The 23,381-nt window shown below is 37.5% G+C and overlaps 1 protein-coding gene across 1 annotated transcript in view; it reads right to left on the bottom strand.

Moving 5' to 3' along the window:
* Nucleotides 1–23,381, bottom strand: part of LOC124722882 (cAMP-regulated phosphoprotein 21) — a 768,630-nt gene that overhangs the window by 180,298 nt on the left and 564,951 nt on the right. The window contains exons 9-10 of the mRNA XM_047248019.1: nt 13,441–13,565; nt 4,813–4,985 (exon numbers count right to left, since the gene is read on the bottom strand). Coding sequence (XP_047103975.1) covers nt 4,813–4,985; nt 13,441–13,565 — 298 coding nt within the window. The remainder of the gene's footprint in view (nt 1–4,812; nt 4,986–13,440; nt 13,566–23,381) is intronic.

A 23,381-nucleotide genomic window follows, 5' to 3' on the forward strand; every position in this document is an offset into this window, starting at 1 on the left:
GTAGTTCTCTACCGTGTGTACATTCAAGTACATAATAAACATTCTTTCACTGCCAATTTTTTACTGTATTAACAACCCTACTTCTAGATTTAGATTTTATTATAGTTACAATGTGGCAATATGAATTTGATGCATCTACAGGAGAAACAGTTGAGAAATTATCAGAAGGAAAGCATACAAATTCTTGATGCAATAATTTACCAACAGCCGTATGATTTGTAGAAGTTTATTTTATTTTATGAACTTCTATGTGCTACCAGTTTCAGCATTACACTGATGTCATCTTCAGGCCACACTCATCATAGTTGTAAAATCGCTATACATGGAAGGAGCCATATAACTGGAGCCATGAATCAATCGTCCTGCAACAGCTCTTGGTGGTCAGGCAACACAGATTCTCTGTGTCCCCCAGCAACCAAGAGCTGTTGCAGGACGATTGATTCTTGGCTCCAGTTATATGGCTCCTTCCATATATAGCGATTTTACGACTATGACGAGTGGGGCCTGAAGATGGCATCAATGTAATACCAAAACTGGTAGCACATAGAAGTTCATAAAATAAAATAAACTTCTACAAATCATACAGCTGTTGGTAAATTATTGCATCAAGAAGTTCATGCGAGCTGTTGTCCCACGATCCATAATGGATCAATGAAAATTGAAAGATCAGAGAAATGTTAAAAGCATTAGATTATTATAGAGAAATGATTGTGGTAGAAGATGAAGATCCAAAGGAATTTGAAGAGGCCATAAATCTGACTTACTGTTGCAAATGGAAGGAATGTGTGAAAGCAGAAAGTAATTTCTGTTTCAAGTTCTGAGGGTCCAATGTTGTCTTATGTAAGTGAATCAATCCAGTCTAATTTTGATGGTCAGTTTCATAAATTTAAGGCTCATCATGGAGGTTATATGTTTCATTCAATAAAACAGTATTGACTATAATGATAAGTAAAGTCTATCACATGTTTTGATACAATTACATCCATGTCAGATGTTTCTGAAAATTAATTCTTCAGCTAGAACAATATAATGTGAAGGATCCTTGAGGTTTTGTAGAGTCCACATCATGCTAATACAGTTTTTATAAATGATTGAAGTATATGGATGCAAAAAGAAAGTGTAAAGTAATTGAATAAGTAAATGTTTCTCATAATTGTAATCAATTTTATCCTCAAAAAGTGAATGTGGACTTCTATGAGCAACATGAAACTACAGACACAAAGAAAGCAATAATTGTGATACATTTCATGGACTGTTTAGTGGATACTACAGAAAAGATGATACTTCAGAATTTTTACATAAACTAAAGAGAGCATTCATGATAATTACAGAAAAAATGAATATTTTCTGCACATAAAGGTGAATGAAGGTAATGAATAAATCTTCATAAATCACTGACTGTACATAGAAAATATTTTGATGGGATAAGGATGGAAAACATATATATGTTTGCTAATCTAAGCAAGGGGTATGTACAACTAGGGGAAGCTGAAGAATCGGATATCTAGGATTACACATGTGAGACTTTGTGGGTGTGTAATGTATATGGTTGTTGTAACTGGAACAGACATTTAATATTTTGTGAACTATGAATCATAGTTCATGAAGGATCCATCAGAGAGATGTAAAGCTAGAAATTCAAAAATTTAAACAGATGAAGGTTTCAGGCTCTTTAAGTATTTCATGCAAATCTGATTTCTGAGAGGGGAACCAGAGACATTTGTCTACACTGGAGAAAAGTCATTAAATCAGTCAGGAAGCAGTGTAGAATCAAAGCCCAGAGGAGGACAGGTTTTGTGGTTTAACAGATATCAGCAAATCCCCAATTCCTTAAGGAATCAAACTTCCTTTTATAAAATAGTTTCAAAAATGTGACAACTCAACAAATGAGTTAATGTGTTAAATATTTGATGTCAAACATGTAAATGAGAAAAAGTTCAGAAAACGTTTGAAATTATGTTTAAAGTTCGTTGGGAGTCATTAAGTGCTCTCTTTAATAAACACTGTATGAGTATATGATGGACAATTTGTGCTCTTTTCCAACCAGGAACTAGTTTTACACACATATCTCACTGTTTGTGATGTAATGGCTCCTGAAATATACGCCATACTTTGATATAATTTTGCAGGTACTTTCAGTGATATATTAGGATACTATCAGCAAAATTTGTTGAAATATAGTTATTAGTAAAGAAATAATAAATTAATATGTCATGCCTGGTGCTGAAGTTATACTGCATGAACAGTAAAAATGTAGTAAGTCATAAACATTCTGGGGGAGATGGTATTAAGGAAAAGGTTTGAAATTATGTGTATTGGTTGTTGGAAGACATTAAGAGCTATCATTGTCAAATACTGGATAAATATAGTCTGGGTAATTTGTGGGTCATGAGTTATCCTACGTCAAGACATATTAAGTTTCTAACTGTAATACCATGCTTCTCTTATTGTGTTCAACTTTTAACATAAGGTTGCACCTCTTTATGAGTAGATTATGACAGCATTTTAAAATTTTAAAGTTGGTCAATAATTATATGAAATACTGAAAATGAAATTTTTGTTGCCAATGGAAGGCAATATGGGCAATCTTCAGCAGAGTGTGGGTGATAGTCTATCAGGTTAACCAATTAGCAATACAGATTAGGATTCTTGGTATCCCTCCCTCGTAGTGATGCAGAGTGCATAAAAATGGGTGATGATGTGAAGAAAACAGTTTGATTGTACATATTACCAAACAGAGTTTTTCAAATTAAAAGATTTCACATTCTGATAATGCTAATGCAACAAAACCAAGTGAATTTCACAGATTTGCTAAGCATGTAAATCTACATTCCAGTTTTCACATGGAATTGTTGAATGTGAAATATTCAATTCAACTCATATACAAGAAAACCAGATTGTTGTGTATATATATAATCACATTCAAAAGCAGTGGTTTTGAATATATAAACTTTCCTGGATGATGCTTTTAAAAGTTAATTTTGTTTCTACAATTGTAAAGAAATGAAAGACATATGGTAGGAGTTGAGACTACTTTTTTTTAAAAAAAAAATCACTTAGGTTATTGTGAAGTTATCAGTATTTAAGACAGTGTCTGATATTATTTATGCTTTGTATAACTATTCAACACATTTTTTAGCAAAACAAATTAGAATATCAAAACGTTAACTGACATCTACAGTTTCTCTGGACTCATCTTGTCCTCCTGTATTTCTAATAAGTCTGTATGAGTTATGTATTTCATACCTAATTATTGTTAGATCTTCAAATACTATCTTCTCTTTTGTCAGTTATTATTTGTAGTTCTGTTTGAAAGACACATACTTTCATAAAGTCATCACCATGTTGTGCTATCTGGGGGATTATATTAGATTAGATGTATTTTTCATTCCACTGGATCCACAGTGAGCAGATCCTCCAGGATGTATAACATGTCACAAAACAAAAATATTAAATATTTGTGAATAAAAATAAATATGCTAATGTACCACCCAGAGATCCCGAGAGAAATTATCTTCACTGATGTGGATAAATCTAAAAAGTCTTAAATATATTTCTATTTGTAAGGTAAGAAATAACTTGTCACAAAATATGTAAATGTTCTGTTCTCTGAGGCCTAATTTATAATGATCACTTTACTTAACTGAATTTTCACAGAGTGAACTAATGCTCACATTATTGATATTATTTGTAACATATCCACATCAGTTGGTTCTTCTAAGAAATTTCTCAATGAAATAGAAGGAGTTGGCCACCAACAAATCCTTTCTGCTCCTAATAAATAGAAATTTATAATATTTAAATTTTGTATGACTGCTGGCAAGTTACTGTGTGTTCCTGAATAATGGAGACTTCTGGATGACAGTAAGTAACTTTAAATCTTTATGAGGGTTAATCTTGCTTCTAGTATTGTTTCCATGAACTTAGTTGTTGATTTGAAAAGAAACATATTATATACAATAAATTTCAGCAATGAACAAATATGTTGGGAAGAAGTAGCTAGTGTCCCCAGTTCTGCGAACAGTTCTCTGCAGGACATTCTTGAGTTCACACTATAAATAATTCTTACTACACATTTTTGGAGCAAGAAAACATTGACTTGCCTTGATGAGTTACCCAAAAAAATAATTCTGTATGGCATTATGAAATGAAAGTAAACATAATCAGTCAGCTGTTTTATTTTTTGTATCACTTGCATCTGACAACATTCACACTGTAAACACACTTGTGTAGACACTTCAGGAATTCTTTGATATGCTCCATGCAGTTTAATTTATTATTGCAAGCTGTAATCACAAGAATTTGAACTGTCAAATTCTTCTAATTGTTAGTCATCATATACAGGCTTATACTCGTGCACAAACTCTTACAAGTTTTAAATTGGATGTAGTGTGTTTCTTCAAAGTTTAACAGCCTAGGCATGAAACAGAATTATTAATCTTCATATTAACCATCCAAAGATTATAGTGCTGTGTTATCACAAAAATAAGCATTTGAAAACACCATTCCTTCTCATAAATATTCTGTTATTAAAGTAAGCTATCACATTTTTGAGACACTAAGGAACTGTCCATCACTCATTCCCACTACTTTTAATTACATTAGTGACAAACTCTTTAAGCATTTCAATAACATCCATATTTGCACCAATTCTTATGAATCTCTAAATTTCTAGAAAACTTTGCTTGACCTATGTATTCAAAAGGAAATATATACTTGTGAGAAGTTCTATTTTTCATATGAAAGATCCAGAATGCATTTCCAGAATACATTTCTTTACTAAATGAATGTCTTGGCTTCAGTAGTTCTTACCTTGCTTAGTTAATAATCTGGAGCTGGAACTGTTGAACTGACTGTCTTCACCAACTGTGACAGACACTGGATAGCCACCAAAACTGTATGACTTTGACACAGCCAGCCGTAAGGAATTAGCCTTCAGTGTATCTCTTCCTTCAAAAGATTCCACCTTCAGAAGTCTTGTATGCCTGCATTAAAATGTTATTTAGCAACAATAAGTATTTTCCTGCACAGTTATTCATTCTGTAAATAAAATAATTTTCCTCATGAGCCTCAGTGTCATAAAAGATCAAACATTCAGTATGGCGGCAGCCCAGTCTCAAAAGAAAAGCAACCATGAATACAAAGATTGGGCAAATGTTGTAGTGCCTGAGTAGATATGATCCTGTGGGAATGACCATGTCTTCCTTTGTCTAGAAAATGGGTTCACCAATACAGTTATGTGGGTATCTAAAATTATACATTCTCTTTGAACCATAACTGAAATTGGTGGTTTTGACATATACATGCTGGAAAAAAGTAGTACACTTTTTCAGAGGTTTCCAATTCACTGAAGATTAATTGTTGCAATAGAGCATGAGAAATGTGTTAAGGAAAGCATTATGTTTGTTATTTATGTTATCAGCACTATAAACATCCTGCCACTCTTGTTCCATGATGAGGTTTGAAAAACTCTCTGTTGCCATTGGATTAGCTTTCCTACATAGTTTGTAATTATATGGGACATTTTTTTGAGTACAGAAGCCTTTTAGCATTAAAATTTGTGCATCATGGTCTGAAAGGCCATTCATCCTTTTACTAACAGACTACCCATCTAGTAATGCAGAATGAATAGAAATATTGTCTAAGGCTGTGCTACTGTTCCCCTGCACCCAAGATGAAAAAATTCAGTCTGCAACAGATGATATGAATTTAAGAGATCTACCAAAATCCTTTTCTTGCACAATCATTTACAAAATTAACCCCTGACAAACATGCACAGACTAGACATATGACTGATCACAATGAAACTGCATTCGACGGTCACATCTTTATTCAGTTAGTTAGTGGTATAACCTAACATGAACTAAGTTGGTGACAAGAAAATTAAGTCACTGTGGATGCAGAATTATTGAATTTGTTGTAATATCAGCAGCAGTTTTTCAGAAATTATAACTGCGGCAGCCACTGGCATTGCAAAAATAGCAGTAAGAGCAGCTAAGAAACTGCACAAATAATTGGGGCTCAAAAGACAACACCTTCAAGAATGATGGCTTGAGGCTTGAATAGTGACAACTCAAATAAAATGGAGTGCTGCAACATGTGGCATGTAAATGAGGGCTCCAGGTCCACCACTGCCTATGCTTGCTCTACCTTTATCTAGTTTTGATGAGCTGAAACATCAAAGGAGAGTTGGGAAGTTCACTTTCATTATTTTTTTCTACATTGCCAGGTAAGTTTTATGGTTGACCCCATTCATCAAAGGACAGTACTTTTGTTTTGCTGAAACCACTGAAGACCCTGGTATGTATCTTTCTGATATCTGCAGTTTTCTATCTGAACATCATGGTCAGCAAGTCCATATAGCAGCTGCATGTTTTTGAATCAGTCAGAACCACAAGAAAGGTGGTCAACTTTACTCATACTGGATAGCTGATTTAAAAGGATGTAGCTAATGATGTAATTTCAAGTGTCAGGACTGTGCCATACTAAGACATTAAGCAAATCAGATTAATGTCATAATGACGTTCTAAAAACTGCTCAGCCATTTCAGATAGTTCCAGCTACTCAAAGAGCATTAAGTCATGAAATCAAAATAAACAGTGTTCAGGAACATTATTTTCATCAGTCAACAGATGAAGAGAGTTATTCTTCACTTAAGATACACCATTATGAAACTGTACAACATGCAGAGCAGTTCATACACAAATAGCTAGAACCAAAACCTCCTCTACATTGGTAGGTGCCCAAAATAGAGTGGATATAGCACATCATTGGCCCATTCAGCAGACATGCCTCAATTAAGTGCTATTGTTCCACAACACTATCAACAGACCCATTTCATAGGAAACAACATAGTGCTCCATTATACAAATTATGTTCAGATTGTTAAGACAAGCACTACTGCAAATACTGCTTGCATCAGAATGCAACTAATGCAATTAGTTCATGATCTTGCTTCATTTTCATTCATAAATTGATGAAAATGATGAAAGTAGTAACAAATAAAGTTGTATAGTTGTATAGAATGACTGAAATAAAAGTAAATTCACATTAAGCTAAGTCAGCTAGCAAAATCAGTCAGTTTGCATCAGGGGCATTAATGGAATGGCAGATGGAAGTATGAGAAGACATAAAAAGGTAAGGCAATGTAATGCAAAGAACAAAATAAAATAATTTGGGAGTTCAAAGCAACTCAGGCACAAGTCAGCCTCTGCAAAATATGGAGTATTTCATATTAAGCCGTATTTCCCCTTTTTCATATGCACCAGTAATGCACTTAGTATATCCCTTAGTTACAGGTAAGTAGCATCTCAGTGCAGAGGTATGTGCTACGTAAGATTGTATTTAGTTGTTGAGCATCAAAGTTCAGTACTCTACCATCTCATTGTTGTGATTCTATACAATTAGAACAGTTCAGAGATAAAAATGCACACGTTGTCAGCAAAATGCATACTTTATAGCAACAAAAGAACTTGAATATGATATCACTGTTCAAAGAAAATTCAATACTGACTTTGGATTCAGTGCATCTACTTCAAGATTTCAAAATGATATGCCGTTTTCTACAACCCCACACTTAAAAAGGATATATGATTTGTGTAATATGTTTTAACAGGACAACTGAACTAGTTCGTGACTATGATGTAGTAGCAATTGTGTGCTAAAAAGAGGCTTTTTGGCATACAGAAGAAGAAAAGTATTTGGGATCTCTAGAAAGTCATACCATTGATTTATCATGAATATTTCAGTTTATTACGAACAATAATGTAGAAGACATGGGTCTACTTGAAATAGAAGATAGATTATTATTGTGGTGGCAGGGAAGAGTGTTGCACCTTGGAAAACTTCTCAGACTGTTGCATTATTACTCTATTACACACTAATAATCAGTAAATGAAATCAAATTAAGTGAAGTATTATCAAAAGCTATTTCAAAGTTAAATATATTTTGAAACTGAAGCTACTGGAAACCAACATAAATTTCCAGTTTCAAGACAGGTAAAACTTTTAAGACATTAATGAAACTCAGTTAATTTGCAAATTATCATATGTTCCATGGTAAAAGACCTTCATCTGTTTCATGGTACAAGATGGTGTATGACCAACACAGCCTTTACCAACCACATGCTATATAAGTACTGAGTGGTTATAATTAAAATGCAGCTAGTCACGGAGGTACAGTGTGGGCTGTGATTATTGTATGGCAGCAAAACTTGGTAGTTGCATTAATAAGTTAATGTGGTGATTTAATCTGGGGAAAAAATAGTTCAGTTGTGATCAGCAGCTGCAAATCTGGCACTGTACACTGTTTGTATGACATCCATGCTGACATTTGACAAGCCATAAAGTAAGTGAACAGTACAGCTATTGAGAAGCTGAGGTAACATTTTGCTCAACTTTAATGTTATACAAAAGGTACCAATTATAGAGCTGCATGGAGTGAGTATCATTGACTGAATGGTGTCAGAAGAGGCCCTATGTCATTAATGGTTTAAAGAAGATGGTAATGAATCAGTAACCAAAGCTTTGGTTACTGATAATAACTTGATACCAGTGCCTATGAGTTTAATTTGTACACCACAGCACTGAAGATGATCACTATGTGATTGAAAATCGATTTTGGTATCAATAAACCATCAATATTACGGCCAATGCTGACCTTCTTTGTAAAATCAGAATTTTTTACTTACTTCTAAGTTAAGATATAGGTGTTACTACAGCATACCTCAGTATTTTAGAAAATACACTTTCAAAGACCCACTGTTTCAGTACTTTGCTAGACAAATCTTTGTAGCCAAAAAGATAATGGCTGTGTGTGATAGCCGGCCGCGGTGGCCAAGCAGTTCTAGGCGCTTAGTATGGAACTGCGAGACTGCTACGGTCGCAGGTTCGAATCCTGCCTCGGGCATGGATGTGTGTGATGACCTTAGGTTAGTTAGGTTTAAGTAGTTCCAAGTTCTAGGGGACTGATGACCACAGGTGTTAAGTCCCATAGTGCTCAGAGCCATTTGAACCATTTGAACTGTGAGTGATAAAAAAACTTTTATGAACTGTTTAGATTTTATACCTCAAAAATGAAGTCCTTTACTCTTATCCAAAGGTCTTCGATTATGTATTGAATTTTTTGCAGTTATGCATCATGAAGGAATTATCTGAGTGGGATGGAAATAAGTTGATGTGATGTACAAGTACAGATAAAAAAATGATTACAATTTCATAAAAATGGGGTGATTTATTCAGGAGAAAGAACTACACAAATTGAGCAAGCCAATAATGGTTTCGTCCATCTCTGGCCCTCCAACAAGCAGCTATTCTACTTGCTATCGAATGATAAGAATTGTTTGATGTCCTCCTAAGGGGTATCATGTTAAATTCTGCCCAACTGGAACATTATACTGTCAAAGTTCTGAGTTGGTGGGAGCATCCTGCCCATAATGCTCCAAACATTCTCAATTGGGGAGAGATCTGGTGACCTTGCTGATGAGGGTAGGGTTTGGCAAGCATGAAGACAAGCCATAGAAACTCACTCACTTTATGGGAGGGCATTATATTGCTGGAATGTAAGACCATGATGGCTTGCCATAAAAGGCAACAAAACAGAGCACAGAATATCATTGACATATTGCTGTGCTATAAGAGTGCTGTTGATGATAACCAAAGGGGTCCTGCTATCAAAAGAAATGGCATCCCAGACCATCACACTTGGTTGTCACACCGTATGGCTGGCAACAGTCAGCTTGGTATCCTGTTACTGTCTCAGGCGTCTCCAGACATGACTTTGCTGGTCATCTGGGTTCAGTTTGAAGTGGGACTCATCACTGAAGACAATTCTATTTCAGGCTGGATGTGCCAGACACCACTGCAAACGGGCTTGTTGGTGTACACAGGTCAATGAGATTCAGTGCAAGGGGTGCTTTGAGCTCAGCCTCCTTTCTGTGAGCCACCTTTTAATGGCCCTTGTCATCAATGTAGCACCAGTTGCACATTGTATTGATGATAATGAGGAATTTGGGTCTCTGACTGCCTCTCTGACAATTGCAGAGTCTTCACATTCTGTCATCTTTCTAGGTTGATTGCTTCCTTCCTGACAGTGTGTTCAGTCATGGATCACTCATTCCTGCCAACATCATTGAATAGTTGCATCACTTGTATTCAAATGTTGAACAACTAGCTGATTACTCCAACCAGCTTTTTTGAGCCCAACTACATGTCCCTGCATATATTGTTCACCTGTCTGCCTGTGAGACATAGCTACTGTCCAGCTGAGTACAAAGAATGAAATTTGCAAAGACTTTATGCCCTGGAGTCGACATGTCCCCTGTTTACTATCATTGCAAGGTGTGCAAACAAATTACACTGCAGCATCTCACATTCATTTATCGGCTGTCAAAGATTACAGTTCTGCATTTTCTGTCAGTATATGTATGAATATCAACTTGTGAGAAATCTGCATAACTCCGTTGTGGTGTATCATGTTTTTCTTGTCTTAGAGTATATGTTGTGGTCTGACGAGTGCACATAGAGAACCAAGAGTGGGAGAATGGGCCAAAAAATGTATAGTGACAGGAGAAAACTAAAACTAAATATGGAGCTAAAATCACGGGTTCAGAGAAGTTTGCATTTAATTGGTGTAAAGAAGTGAGCAGAAAAGAGATGATAAATTAAAGTTAAATTTTCAAACTGCTGTAGAAATAACACCCCTGGTCAGAATGATGTCAAATTGCAATGGAATATTATCGGAGAAGGGGCAAAACGTAAGGCAGAAGAAAAATAAATAGTTACAAAATGTAGCAGTATATGGCACTCTAAGCATCAGAATTTAATAGTGGTTGACTACAAATGACAGATGAATTATACAACAATGCCTAAGGTGTTGATGTTAAACAAATTGTACTACTCAGTGTGAATGGGTGTACAGGTGAGATACTGTTAGTTACATCAGCCCATCCACCATAGGAAGGTGATACCACATCGGATGGGAAAAATAGGTTTTTAATTGTCCTGAGGCCAAAAACCGCATAAAAAGCAGCACTCACATGGGTTTTAGTTGTCCTGAGGCCAAGAACCACATAAAAAGCATCAGTCACATCGGTATTTGATTGTCATGAGGCCAAAAACAGTGCAAAACACATTACTCACATTGGTTTTTAGTTGTCCTGACGCCAAAAGATGCATAAAAAGCATCAATTAGAATCAAAATGGATTATTAATTTCCATGTGACATGCGCAAAACATGTTCAATATGTTGTCCACCATTTTCTGCAACAAGTTGAAATCGAGAAAAAGCATGTAATTGCTTAGGCTTCCTCGGCCAGAGTCAGTTGACATAAAAGTTTTCTGCGAATGTAAAAATTACTGCTGCTGGAGAAAAACCAATGTTTCAGCCATGGTTGCAGTGGCCTGGGTAATTAGAACGCCGCTGCAACCATGGCTGAAACCTTGGTTTTTCTCCAGCAGCAGTAGTTTTTACATAATGATGCGGTACCATACACAGAAAACTTTTGTGTCGAGAAATAGCCTGTTCCACAACTGAGCGAAGTGTTTCTGAGGTCACGTTCAGAATGTGTTGCACAATGTGTGCCTTCAATGCAGCTAAGTTTGCAATTGGAACACTGAACACAACATCTTTCAGATAGCCCCTCAGCCAGCAGTCACACGGATTAAGATCAGGTGAGTGGGATGGCCAGGCTGTTGGGAAATAGTGGCTGATAATTCTAGCATTTGCAAAATGGTGCTTCAGCAGCTGCTTAACTTGATTTGAAATGTGTTTATGAGTGCCACCTTGCACAAAAATGATCCCATCCCTGCTGCTGGAGAGCTGGAATGATGTGTGTGCACAAAAGACACTCATAGCACTTACCAGTGATGGTACAGGTAACGGGACTGGTAGCACCTGTCTCTTCAAAAAAATATGGCCCTATGATAACTGATGCCATAAACCCACACCACACAGCAACCTTTTCAGGATGAAGTGGTACTGGTTTATTTGCATGAGGATTTTCTGTTTCCCATATTCGATAATTCTGTGTATTGACATATCCTGTCAGATGGAAGTGGGCTTCATCTGTCCACAAAATCTTCCACAGAAAATCATTGTCCACTTCCATGTGAGCAAGAGATTCTAAAGCAAAGGTCTCTCTTACTGGCAGGTCAACAGCAAGCAACTTGTGACTTGTGCACATGGGTAATTTTGAATGGATAGCTAAGAAGGATGTTTCATAGGATTTTATGCACCGTGCTCAAGGGTATGTCCAATGTTTGGGCAATTCTCCATGCACTACACATTTGCACACCACCAATCGTCTCCTCCTGCACTGCTGTGGCCACTGCTTCCACTGACATCAAATCAATTTGTTTCCTCCCTCTACCAGGCTGTACATAAAAAGAACCCATCTTCTCAAATTTCTGAATCATTTTCTCCAGACCTGTGGCAGTCATCAGACCAATTTCTTTTTCAAACCCTTCATTGTCAAGAACTTCTGCAAGGTGATGTGTGCACAGTTATAATTCTTGTAATACAACTTTACAAGCAGAGCGTGATCCTGCATTGAGACAGCGAACATTGCAGACACGAAAGGAGGAAAAGCTGTGTACCTCATGTGTTTATACCAACTTAAATGGGTTGTGCGCATGTCAGGTGTTTTCATTTACATATTGTGACACATACAGTGCCATCTATTGATCAATTTTCACACTATTTGTATCTTCTGCCATACGTTTTCCCCCTTCTCCAATAATATTCCATTGCAATTTGACATCATTCTGACAAGTGGTGTTATTTCTACAGCGTTTTAAAAGTTTAACTTTAACTATAATCATCCTGTACAGTTGAATGGGAACAGAGGACTGTATGCTGGAAGACAACAGATACTTCTCCTTCCCTCATTCCAGCACCATCTTTTCTTAATTGTACAGGTGTTTACTAACCATCCAACAGACCCTACTGTACTCTGGATGTTCCTCAGTCTCCTTTATTTCCTATATTCAATTTGCTATTTTAGCTTCACAGCTGTACCCACTCTTTCATACTCTATTCAGCCAAATATTCTTAACTTCATTTTGTTCCCTCCTTCTCACATTTTACTTTTGTTCATGACCCATTCTTCCTCCCTACTTTCACAATGTCTTCTGAATCATCTGTCTCTAAGTTGATCATTTTTTCATCTTCATCTCCTGATTTCATATATTCCCATGTGGAAGCTTAGTGCTGCCCTTGCACAAGTATTCCTTGCCCACCGGTTTCTCTCTGTGTCCCCAGTAGCCACACCCTCTGCCTGAACCTTGCTACTTCTTTCTCTCTGTCTCCTGCAATTCCATCACCTGACCCACATCTTACAGCAATTAGACACTGAAAAGCACTCATTTTCTGATGCTGAGTAGGTACACAAAATGTTTATTTCAATTGATGTATTAACATTAAGCTAATTAACTCAATCTTACCTCCTATCCCTTTCATGAAGTAGATTTGCACGAAGCTGGTTAGATGTGCCACTATCTGAACTGCTCCACTGCTGGATATCACTGGGCCAAGGGAAATCCTCTTGACTGCTTCTCAGAGATGAATTCTGGACAGAATCATAACTATGTGTCATTAATTCACCATCATCATTGTATAAAACAAAAATATGATGAAGGGTATCAACACTGAATTTAAAACAATAATAATCTTAATCCATGATTTCTGTATTCTATATGCAAATTGGCCACATCTGTATCTGTCAAAAGCTGTATTCATGAGATAAAGAAATCAGTCATGACAATCTGTGGAGTAAGGTGCGTGAATGCTGTAGTCAATGAAATTATTAACATTCTAATTCTGTTTTATGCAGGTAGTGTTACACTTTAATTCACTTTCACTGCTGTATTTGCACTATAAGTATGAGGTACTTAAAAGCACACACAGAGTATTTGTGTAAGATTGGGACTTCAATAGGTAACTGTCGAAGAAAACATTACATTACTGCTTGATATGGGAGACAAAGTAAATCAAAGTAAGATCACAGAAATTGTTCAGAAGGGCTTCTTGTAGCTCACTGTTTGAAAATAAAGAACAATGGATACTCACTTATCGTAACTAAATGTTTTGTTCCTAAAATTAATGAAAGAATACTTTGTGTTTGGAACTGAGAAATGAGAAAACATTTGAGATATTAATAATGGATTACATAGGTACTGAAAAATATCTTCCAGACACTAAAGTATTCTTTCCAGCACCTTTTATTAACAAGATTGATAAAGCTAATGTGGATTAGAATTTTAAGTCATAACCCAAATACATGCGTTCTGGCAACATGTAAAATTACTCACAGAGCACAACACTTTAAATTCTGTTGGAATATATTAGTAAATTGATAATATAGTCTGTGAAATGGTTAAACAGTATTCTGTCAATTGTAACTTTGTACTTAGTGATTCTCACATGGTTTGAAAAGTGAGGCAGTTCCTCTTAAACTGATGGTTTTCATTCGATGAAAAATGAGAAAATCATGTAGTAAAAACCTAGGAATTTTATTTTATGTAGACAGACTTTTCAAATTAATTTCATGTTGCACTAAACACACCAGCAGAAAAAAATTACACCCTGAAAGAAAGTTTCCATTATGATACGATGACAGCATAAGTCACCTGGCAGATAGTAGATGTACTGGTAATGATTTTAATATTATCTGCCAACAGACAGCATGGTGGCATAGCTACCAGAGTGCCTTTTACTAGAGAATGCTCACAGCCAGAAGGCTCAGTGTGGTGCAGACATATGAGGCAAGCAGCTGCACTTATGATTCCTACAGCCAACTGAGCAAGTTTGAAAGGGTCTTCCTGAGTAGTGGGATGGTCCTTTTGGAGAATTGGCACTCATATTGGATGTACTGCATGAATTGTGCAACAATGCTGGTGTCAGTGGTCACATGAACATTCCCACACGTGTAGATAGGTTCTAGATGTCCACACAGCACAGGGTAATGCCCACCCACACACAGCCTGTGAAACTCAATGTGCTCTGCAAGATGTGCAGCAAATTCCATAGTGAGAATGATCTCCAGACTTATTTCCCATCAAGCACATATGGGATATGATAGCATGAGAAGTGATTCATGTGACTCATCAACCAACAACTCTAACAGATCTACATGAACAGGCCTAGAAAGCATGGAATAATGTATCTCAGGACAGCATTCACTATCTGTATGATCGACTGGATACCAGAATCAGTGCCTGCCCATGGAGGCTACACCACATACTAATATGGGTGTTTCAGGAAGGGTTGATAGCTGGTACCTTAGAACCGCTTGTGCTACTGATCTGCAAATGTACCCATTTCAAGTACTCCACATGCACTTTTGCAACAATAATTCTTGACTGAACTGGAAACCTCTAAAAGCAGGTACTAAGTTTTTTTCCAGCAGCATATATTAAAGAATGCTGAAATTAATTTGAAAAGTAATTGAAGTTTGATTTTTTTGTTAGCATTTCTTTCCTTTATGTCATGCATAATTGGGTTTCAGCTTTTCCTCACTCATGAAGAAAGATTACTGAACTTTGTTATGCCTGAGCTAAGTCAAAAATCAGGCAGAGCCATAGAAAACTTTTTTTTGAGTAGGTACCAGAAAATATGATTTGTAAACCTATAAGAGATTCAAAAACAAATTATACTGAGCACAACTTACTTTAGACAAATAAAGTTATATTTTGAATCCAACTGAGAGTAACACAAATGTACATTGATAAATATGTTGAAGGATGTTTCACATGTATGTTGAATCAATTATGTTTCCTACAATGTGTTGCAGTATTTTATGACACTTTATGATCCCCTGTCAGCAGAGTGAGGAATCTTCCTGTGACAGTTCTAGAGAAATTAATATGCATATAAATAATACTGTTTTCATAAATGATTGTGTAATGATGAAGCATTACACTAAGTTCTTAACCTGTGAGCATTGTTTGGTTCTGATGGTCTTGAGCATGGCATTAGTGAGTTCTTGCCCAATATATTTGCATTAAGGTATAATGAAACTGGAGTGTTACAACATGAATGTCACAGATGTATAAATATTTATACACTGAAGTGCCAAAGAAACTTGTATAGGCATCTGTATTCAAATACAGAGATATGTAAACATTCAGAAAATGGCACTGCAATCGGCAATGCCTATATAAGACAACAAGTGTCTGGCACAGTTGTTAGATCAGTTACTGCTGCCAGAAAGGCAGGTTAACAAGATTTTAGTGAGTTTGAATGTAGTGTTATAGTTGCGCATGAGCAATGGGATGCTGTATCTCTGAGGTAGAGATGACGGGGGGGATCTTCCCACACGACTATTTCATGAGTGTGCTGTGAATATCAGGAATCCGTTAAAATATCAAATCTGCAGCATCGCTGCAGCTGGAAAAAGATCCTGCAAGAACAGGACCAATGATGACTGGAGAGAGTTGATAAACATGACAGAAATGCAACCCTTCCACAAATTGCTGCAGATTTCCATGTTGGGCCATCAAAAAGTGACAGCATGTGAACGATTTAATGAAACATCATTGATATGGGCTTTTGGAGTCAAAGGCCCACTTATGTACCCTTGGTGACTGCACGACACAAAGCTTTATGCCTTGCCTAGGCCCCTCAATACTGATGTTGGACTGTTGATGACTGGGAACATGTTGCCTTGTTGGACGAGTCTCGTTTCAAAATGTATTGAGTGGATGGACATGTTTGGGTATGGAGACAACATCATGAATCCATTGACCCTGCATGTCAGCAGGTGACTGTTATACTGTCTGATCACCTGCATCCATTCATGCCCATTGTTCATTCCAATGGATGTGGGCAATTCCAGAAGGACAATGCAGCACCCCACATGTCCAGAATTGCTACAGAGTGGTTCCGGGAATACTCTTCTGAGTTTAAGCACTTCTGCTGACCATCAAACTCCCCAGGCATGAACATTATTGAGCATATCTGGGATACTTTGTAATATGCTGTCTTCATCCCTTCATACTCTTATAGATTTATGGACAGCTCTGGAGAATTCATGGTGTCAGTTGCCTCCAGCACTACTTCAACATTAGTTGAGTCCATGTCATTGTTTAGTGGCACTTCTGCATGGGGCCCTACATGATATTAGGGAGGTGTACCAGATTTTTTGGCTCCTCAGTGTATTTTGCAGGTGAACACACCTAGTTTGATTGGTCACCAAAACATCTGTGTTATGGTTACACACCTTTAAACCTATCTTGGTTTTATTTAAGAAAAAAGGTGTATTTTGCAGTATTATTTAGGAAGTAATTTGTTAATATTTTTACTTCAAATCCAGCTACAATATTCTATAGAAAACAAAGACTACAAATTTCTGTGTGAGTTAATTAACCACTCTAATAAGAAAAAACTTCCGTTCATGTCAATAAGTAGTATGGTAACATGTGAACACTGAAGCCATTTATGATACATACAAGAACATAACTTCAAAACTTTTTAAGAGAGATTGTTAGATAGATCTACTTTGAGGCTTCAACACACTAATATTAAAAATCAACAGTCTATGTAATGCAAATTTTACATGGATGAGAGTTGCAGTGTGGTTATGAGGAATATAGTGCACGCACATACACAGAACAACCAGCAGATGCAAGAATGATGTCATTAATCAACAAATAAAGAAATTAAAATTTGTTGTTAATAAAAATATATAAGAAATGAAACTGATTCTAATAATATTTTAAAGCTGTTACTAGCATTTCTCAGCTGGCCAGTGTGGCCGATCGGTTCTCGGCACTTCAGTCTGGAACCGCGCAACTGCTACGGTCACAGGTTCGAATCCTGCCTTGGGCATGGATGTGTGTGATGTCCTTAGGTTAGTTAGGTTTAAGTAGTTCTAAGTGATAGGGGACTGATGACCTCAGATGTTAAGTCCCATAGAGCTCAGAACCATTTTGAACCTAGCATTTCTCAACAGTTACCCTTGTATGATCATTATGGTTGTGGGATGGAGGTCAGTTGACCAGGAAAAAATAGCTGGATAATAGCCATCACAATGGCTGAAAGACAAAACTCATGGGTTTTTGACTAAAACTCTATTAATTTGTATATTTGAACTGCAACAACTGCACTCTGAGATCAGTCAGTCTTCAAATTATAGTTTCATTTATGTAAGGTAAGTATCTTTCAGTGCATAGTATGAAGTATGTATGAGCAGAGCAAAGTGCATCATAGAAGAGTACTATGGTAAAATGGTGTCCATAAAAATAAAATAAGAGATAGAAAGAGGGAAAGGGAGGAAGTGGTAAGGCTGGAGGGAGTGGGAGAAAGGGAGGGAGGGTGGGTGGGAGGGAGAGGGGAGAGAGAGGGGGAGGGAGGGAGAGAGAGAGATTGAAGGGAAAGACTGAGGATCATGTACATGCTTCTAGTATTATTAACTAACTGAAGTTATGTCACACATCACTTGAATGTTGCCAACTGGGCGATGAACAGTTGAAATCATTTTCTGATCATCATGATATAAACTTGTCATGCTTTTCCTAAATCAGTCCAAGTACTAATATTAAAGAAATCATGCATATAATGCTACATGTTGTACAAAAAACATATTGCCTTGTAATAGGTAAAGTATTTTGATGTTGATTTTATGTTATTTAATTTTATTTGATTTGACAATGATTTTGTATTAAGTTAGCAGTGGACAAAGATAGTGTTCATACTCATATGGTTGGAATTGTTAAGGATGATGATCTTATTAAGAGTCAATGGTAAAAACTTTAGGAACAAAGTCCACCATAGTAGTAAATGTATTATTCAACCATCTAATGAAACTGCTACACAAATAAATCTAATTGTTGTCTATTTATAACATTCTGTGTTAATGATATAATTACAGGGTTTTTTTTCAGCTCTTTAGGCTCTTTCTCACAACCTTTGCAACTAAGCCTCTTGATCCTCCTATAAATCTTCTTTCAAATTTCTTAATTCCATATCCGCCTCCATTTGATTTATCCATCTTACTCAGGATCTCCCTCTTTTTGCCTTCTATGTATGTCGACCCCTAGTAATTTTTTCAGTCATCATTCATCCCCTAATCTTATCACATGCCCATATGATTTTAAATGCTGTTTTTAACCTCTTCAGTGATGTATTCTGGAATGTTCATTTCCTTCCTGATCTCTTTATGTGGAATATACTCTCACCCTGAAGCCCTGCAATGTCTTCTCGAAAAATCCATTTGCACAGCTTCAAGGCTTTTCTATCTTTTTTTGATATTTTCCATGATTCTGCTCCATATAAACAAATGCTTTGAATTATTAATTCTTATAACTTTGTTTTTTAATTTTATTTGAGCAAAGGATATAATTAATTTTATTTACTGCTTTTTAGGCTTGCCTTGTCCCATGTCTTATTTCTTGCTTACTGGAACCCTAATTTGAGATTATAACTTCCTTCTATTATAATGTCATGTAGTTTACTTCCTATACGAAGATATTTTGTTTCATAAAAATTTGTTGTTAGTCAATCTTTATTGTATGCTTCTAAGACTTTCTTCATCATGTACTCTGTATCATAATCATCAGCAGCCAATATTATTTGATCATTAGTGACAGAGAACTTGATAGGTAATCCCCATCTGTGTTTAGACCCATTCCTCGACACTTTTTTGCCCATTCTGCAAGAAATTTATTGAGATAATATTTAAAAAGAATAGGTGATGTACAGCACCCTTTTATAAGGCATGTGACTGTTCATATTACATGGGAGATTTTTTCTCCTGTTTTAATTCTCATCTCTAATCCCTTGTAAACTTTTGAGTTGTAGCTACATATATCATATTTATTGTGCTCTTGTCAAGATAGCAATATAGATTTTTATTGGTAGTTTTATATACTTTTTTAAAAAATCTGTGAATTTCTACAGTTTCTTTTATATAAATATGCTATCTGTACAGATTGGACTGCAGTAAAGCCTCTTTGTTCTTCTCTTATTAGAACTTCATTCCCCAGATTTTCTTTTATAATTCAACCATTCACCCTTCCCTCTGATGCAGTAATGACAATGCCACTGTAGTAGTTGCTATTCTTTGATTCTTTTTCATGAATGGCATCATGTATACTTTGCTCAATTCTTTTGGGGGTCATCTTATTTGATCAAAATTTTGTTATAAGTAAGTTGTATTATTTTTAGGGTGTCTTCTGTTGCATGTTTTATGAGCTCAATGGGAATTTCTCATGGAGAATTTCCATTTTTCATACTTTTGATTCATTTTTAACAATGTAGATAAAGACAGATTGCTACTTACCATAAATAAGACATGTTAAGTTGCAGACAGGTGCAGTTAAAAAGATACATAAAGCTTTCAGCCACAGCCTTAATGAGAAAAAGAGAAACACACACCATTCATATACACAAGCAACCACACCTCATGCATTCATGACCACCAACTCCAGCATCTCGGACCGGAATGCAACTATGATGTGGGATTCAAGCAGTAATCTAGAGGGGGCAGGGAAGAAGAAGGGACAGCAGTGTATGGGTGGGGAGAAAGACAAAAGCTGTCTGCTGGAGTGTGCAGGGAGGTGGGCAAAGAGGAGTGAGAAAGGAGAGGAGCGAGAGAGGAGAAGAGTGGAGAAAGATGAGCAAGTATGTTGGTAGAGGACAGCAAATAAACATGGTGGGAGACAAGAATGGGGAGGAGATGATGGGACAGAGGGGGTGGAAACTGTTGGGTGGAGAGTGTGGGGACAGTATGTTATTACAGGCTGAGGCCAAGATAATTACAGGGTCGGAGAAAATGTTGTAAGGATAACTTCCATCTGAGTTGTTCAGAAAAGCAGTGGTGGTGGGAAGGATCCAGATAGCTCAAGAAGTGAAGCAGCCATTGAAATCAAGTATGTTATGTTCAAGTGCATGCTGTGCCGTAGGGTGATCTACTTTGCTCTTGGCCACAGTTTGGCGATGGCTGATCATCCTGGTGGGCAGCTGGTTGGTAGTTATACTAATATAAAAAGCTGTACAATGATTACAGCAGAGCTGGTAAATGACATGGCTGCTTACACAAGTGGCCCAGATCCTCATCAAGTATGATAAACCTGTAACAGGACTGGAATAGGAAGTGCTGGGTTGGTGGATTGGGCAGGTCTTGCACCTGGTTCTTCCACAGGGATATGATCCTAGTGGCAAGGAATTGGGATTGGTAGTGGCATAGGGATGGACTAGGATGCTGTGGAGGTTGGGTGGATGATAGACCACCAGTTTAGGAGTGATGGGAAGTATCTTGGGTAGGATGTCCTTCACTTCAAGGCATGACAATAGGTAAGCCTTGGCAAATGTCATGGTTCAGTTGTTCCAATCCAGGCTGGTAATGGGTGACGAATGGGACACTCCTTTGTGTCTGGTTCTTGGGGATGGTGGGAGGATTCGGGGTGTGAAGGGAAATGGCACAGGAGATCTGTTTGTAGACTAGGTCTGGGGGTAGCGTCTGTCTGTGTAGACCTTGGTGAGACCCTCAGTGTACTGAGCAAGGGAGTTCTTGTCACTGCAGATGTGCCATACCCAGGTGGCCAGGCTGTACGGGAGGGTTGTTTCAGTGTGAGAGGGATGACAGCTGTTGAATTGCAGGTATCATTGGGGGTTGGTGGGTTTAATGTGGACAGAGGTGCAGATGGATCCATCAGTGAGTAGAAGGTTAACATCTAGGATGCTGGCACACTGTGTTGAGGAGGACCATGTGAAGTGGATTGGAGGGAAGGTGTTGAGGTTGTGAAGGAACAAAGATTGGGTGTCTTTGTCCTGAGTCCAGGTCATAAAGGTATCATCAATGAGCCTGAACCAGACTAGGGATTTGGGGTTTTGGAGGCTAGGAAGGTCTCTAGATGGCCTGTAAAAAGGTTGGCTTAGGAGGGTGCCATGTGCATGCCCATAACTGTGCCACAAATTTGTTTATGTACCTTCCCTTCAAAGGAGAAGTAGTTGTGGGTTACGATAAAGTTATTAACTTGAATGAGGAATTAGTTAGTGATTTTGGAGTCTGAAGGACACCGGGAAAGGTAGTGTTCAAATGCAGTAAGACCAGGGACATGAGGGATGTTGGTCATAGGGAGGTTGCATCAACAGTGAGGTTCGGGATCCAGGAGGTAAAGTGGTTGGGATGGTGGACAGTCAGTGAAGGAAGTGATTATTGTCTTACACATGGGAGGATAGATTATGGGTAATTAGTTGGAGATGTTCGTCAATGAGAGCTGAAATTCATTTAGTGGGGGCACAATAACCAGCCACAATGGGGCATCCAGGATTGTTGGGTTTGTGGATTTTGGGGAGCATGTAGAAGGTGGGTGTGCAGGGTGTTATAGGGGTGAAAAGGGAAATCGGTTCAGGGGAGAGGTTCTGGGAAGGGCCTAAAGCTTTAAACAGAGATTAGAGGTTATGTTGGACTTCTGGAATGGGATAATTCTGGCAGAGTTTATAAGTGCAGGAGTCAGATAATTGGAGGAGGCCTTCCGCCAGATAGTCACTGTGATTCATAAAACAATGGTGGGACCTTTGTCTGCAGATAGGATGATTAGATTAGAATTTGTTTTGAGGTTGTATGTGACTATTCTTTCTTCTACTGAAAAGTTTGTTTTCTTATGATGGAACTTGGGGAAGGATGGTGAGGCTAAGTTGGAGGTAAGGAATTCCTGGAAGGTGAACAGGGGGGTTAGGTGGAAGGGGGAGCGAGGATAACAGTTGGATGGTGGTATGAACTGGAAGAGGCATGGTTCAATGTTGGAATTAGGATGGTTTTGGTTGGAGGGACTGGCAGCAAAGAAGTGCTTTCATTGCAGGGATTAGGAGAAGGAGATTAGGTCTTTGACAAGTCCAGCATGGTTAAATCTGTGTGTAGAGCTAAGGTGAGGCCTTTGGATAGAACTGAAACTTGTACAGGAATGATTTTCCTCTGGATTTGGTGAAGAGTTGGTGGGGAGTTTTTGGGCATGTGGCATGTTGAAAAGGTCAGCTAGGCATCCTAGTCCCTACACACTCCACCAGACAGTGCTTGTCTCTCTCCGTGCCTATACACTACAATCCCTTACCCTTCCCTGCCCCCTTGAAATTACTGCCTGCATCCCAAGTGATAGTTGCATCCTGGCCCAAGATGCTGGAGCTGGTGGTCATGTTAGCATGATGTGTGCTTGCTTGTGTGTATAAATTGTGTGTGTTTTCTTTTGCTGCTGAAAGCTATTGTGTCTTTTTAATTGTGCCTGTCTGCAACTTAACATGTCTCCTTTATGGTGAGTAGCAATCTGTGCTTTCCTATATTGTTGATAATCCTACCTGGAGTTTCCACTGTTTGACTGATTTTTGTAATCTTTCAAGCACATACTTAGCTCTATACCTCTTTGTTCATACATGATTTCTATATGCG

Source organism: Schistocerca piceifrons, chromosome X (genome assembly GCF_021461385.2).
Source record: "Schistocerca piceifrons isolate TAMUIC-IGC-003096 chromosome X, iqSchPice1.1, whole genome shotgun sequence".
Taxonomy (NCBI): Eukaryota; Metazoa; Arthropoda; class Insecta; order Orthoptera; family Acrididae; genus Schistocerca; species Schistocerca piceifrons.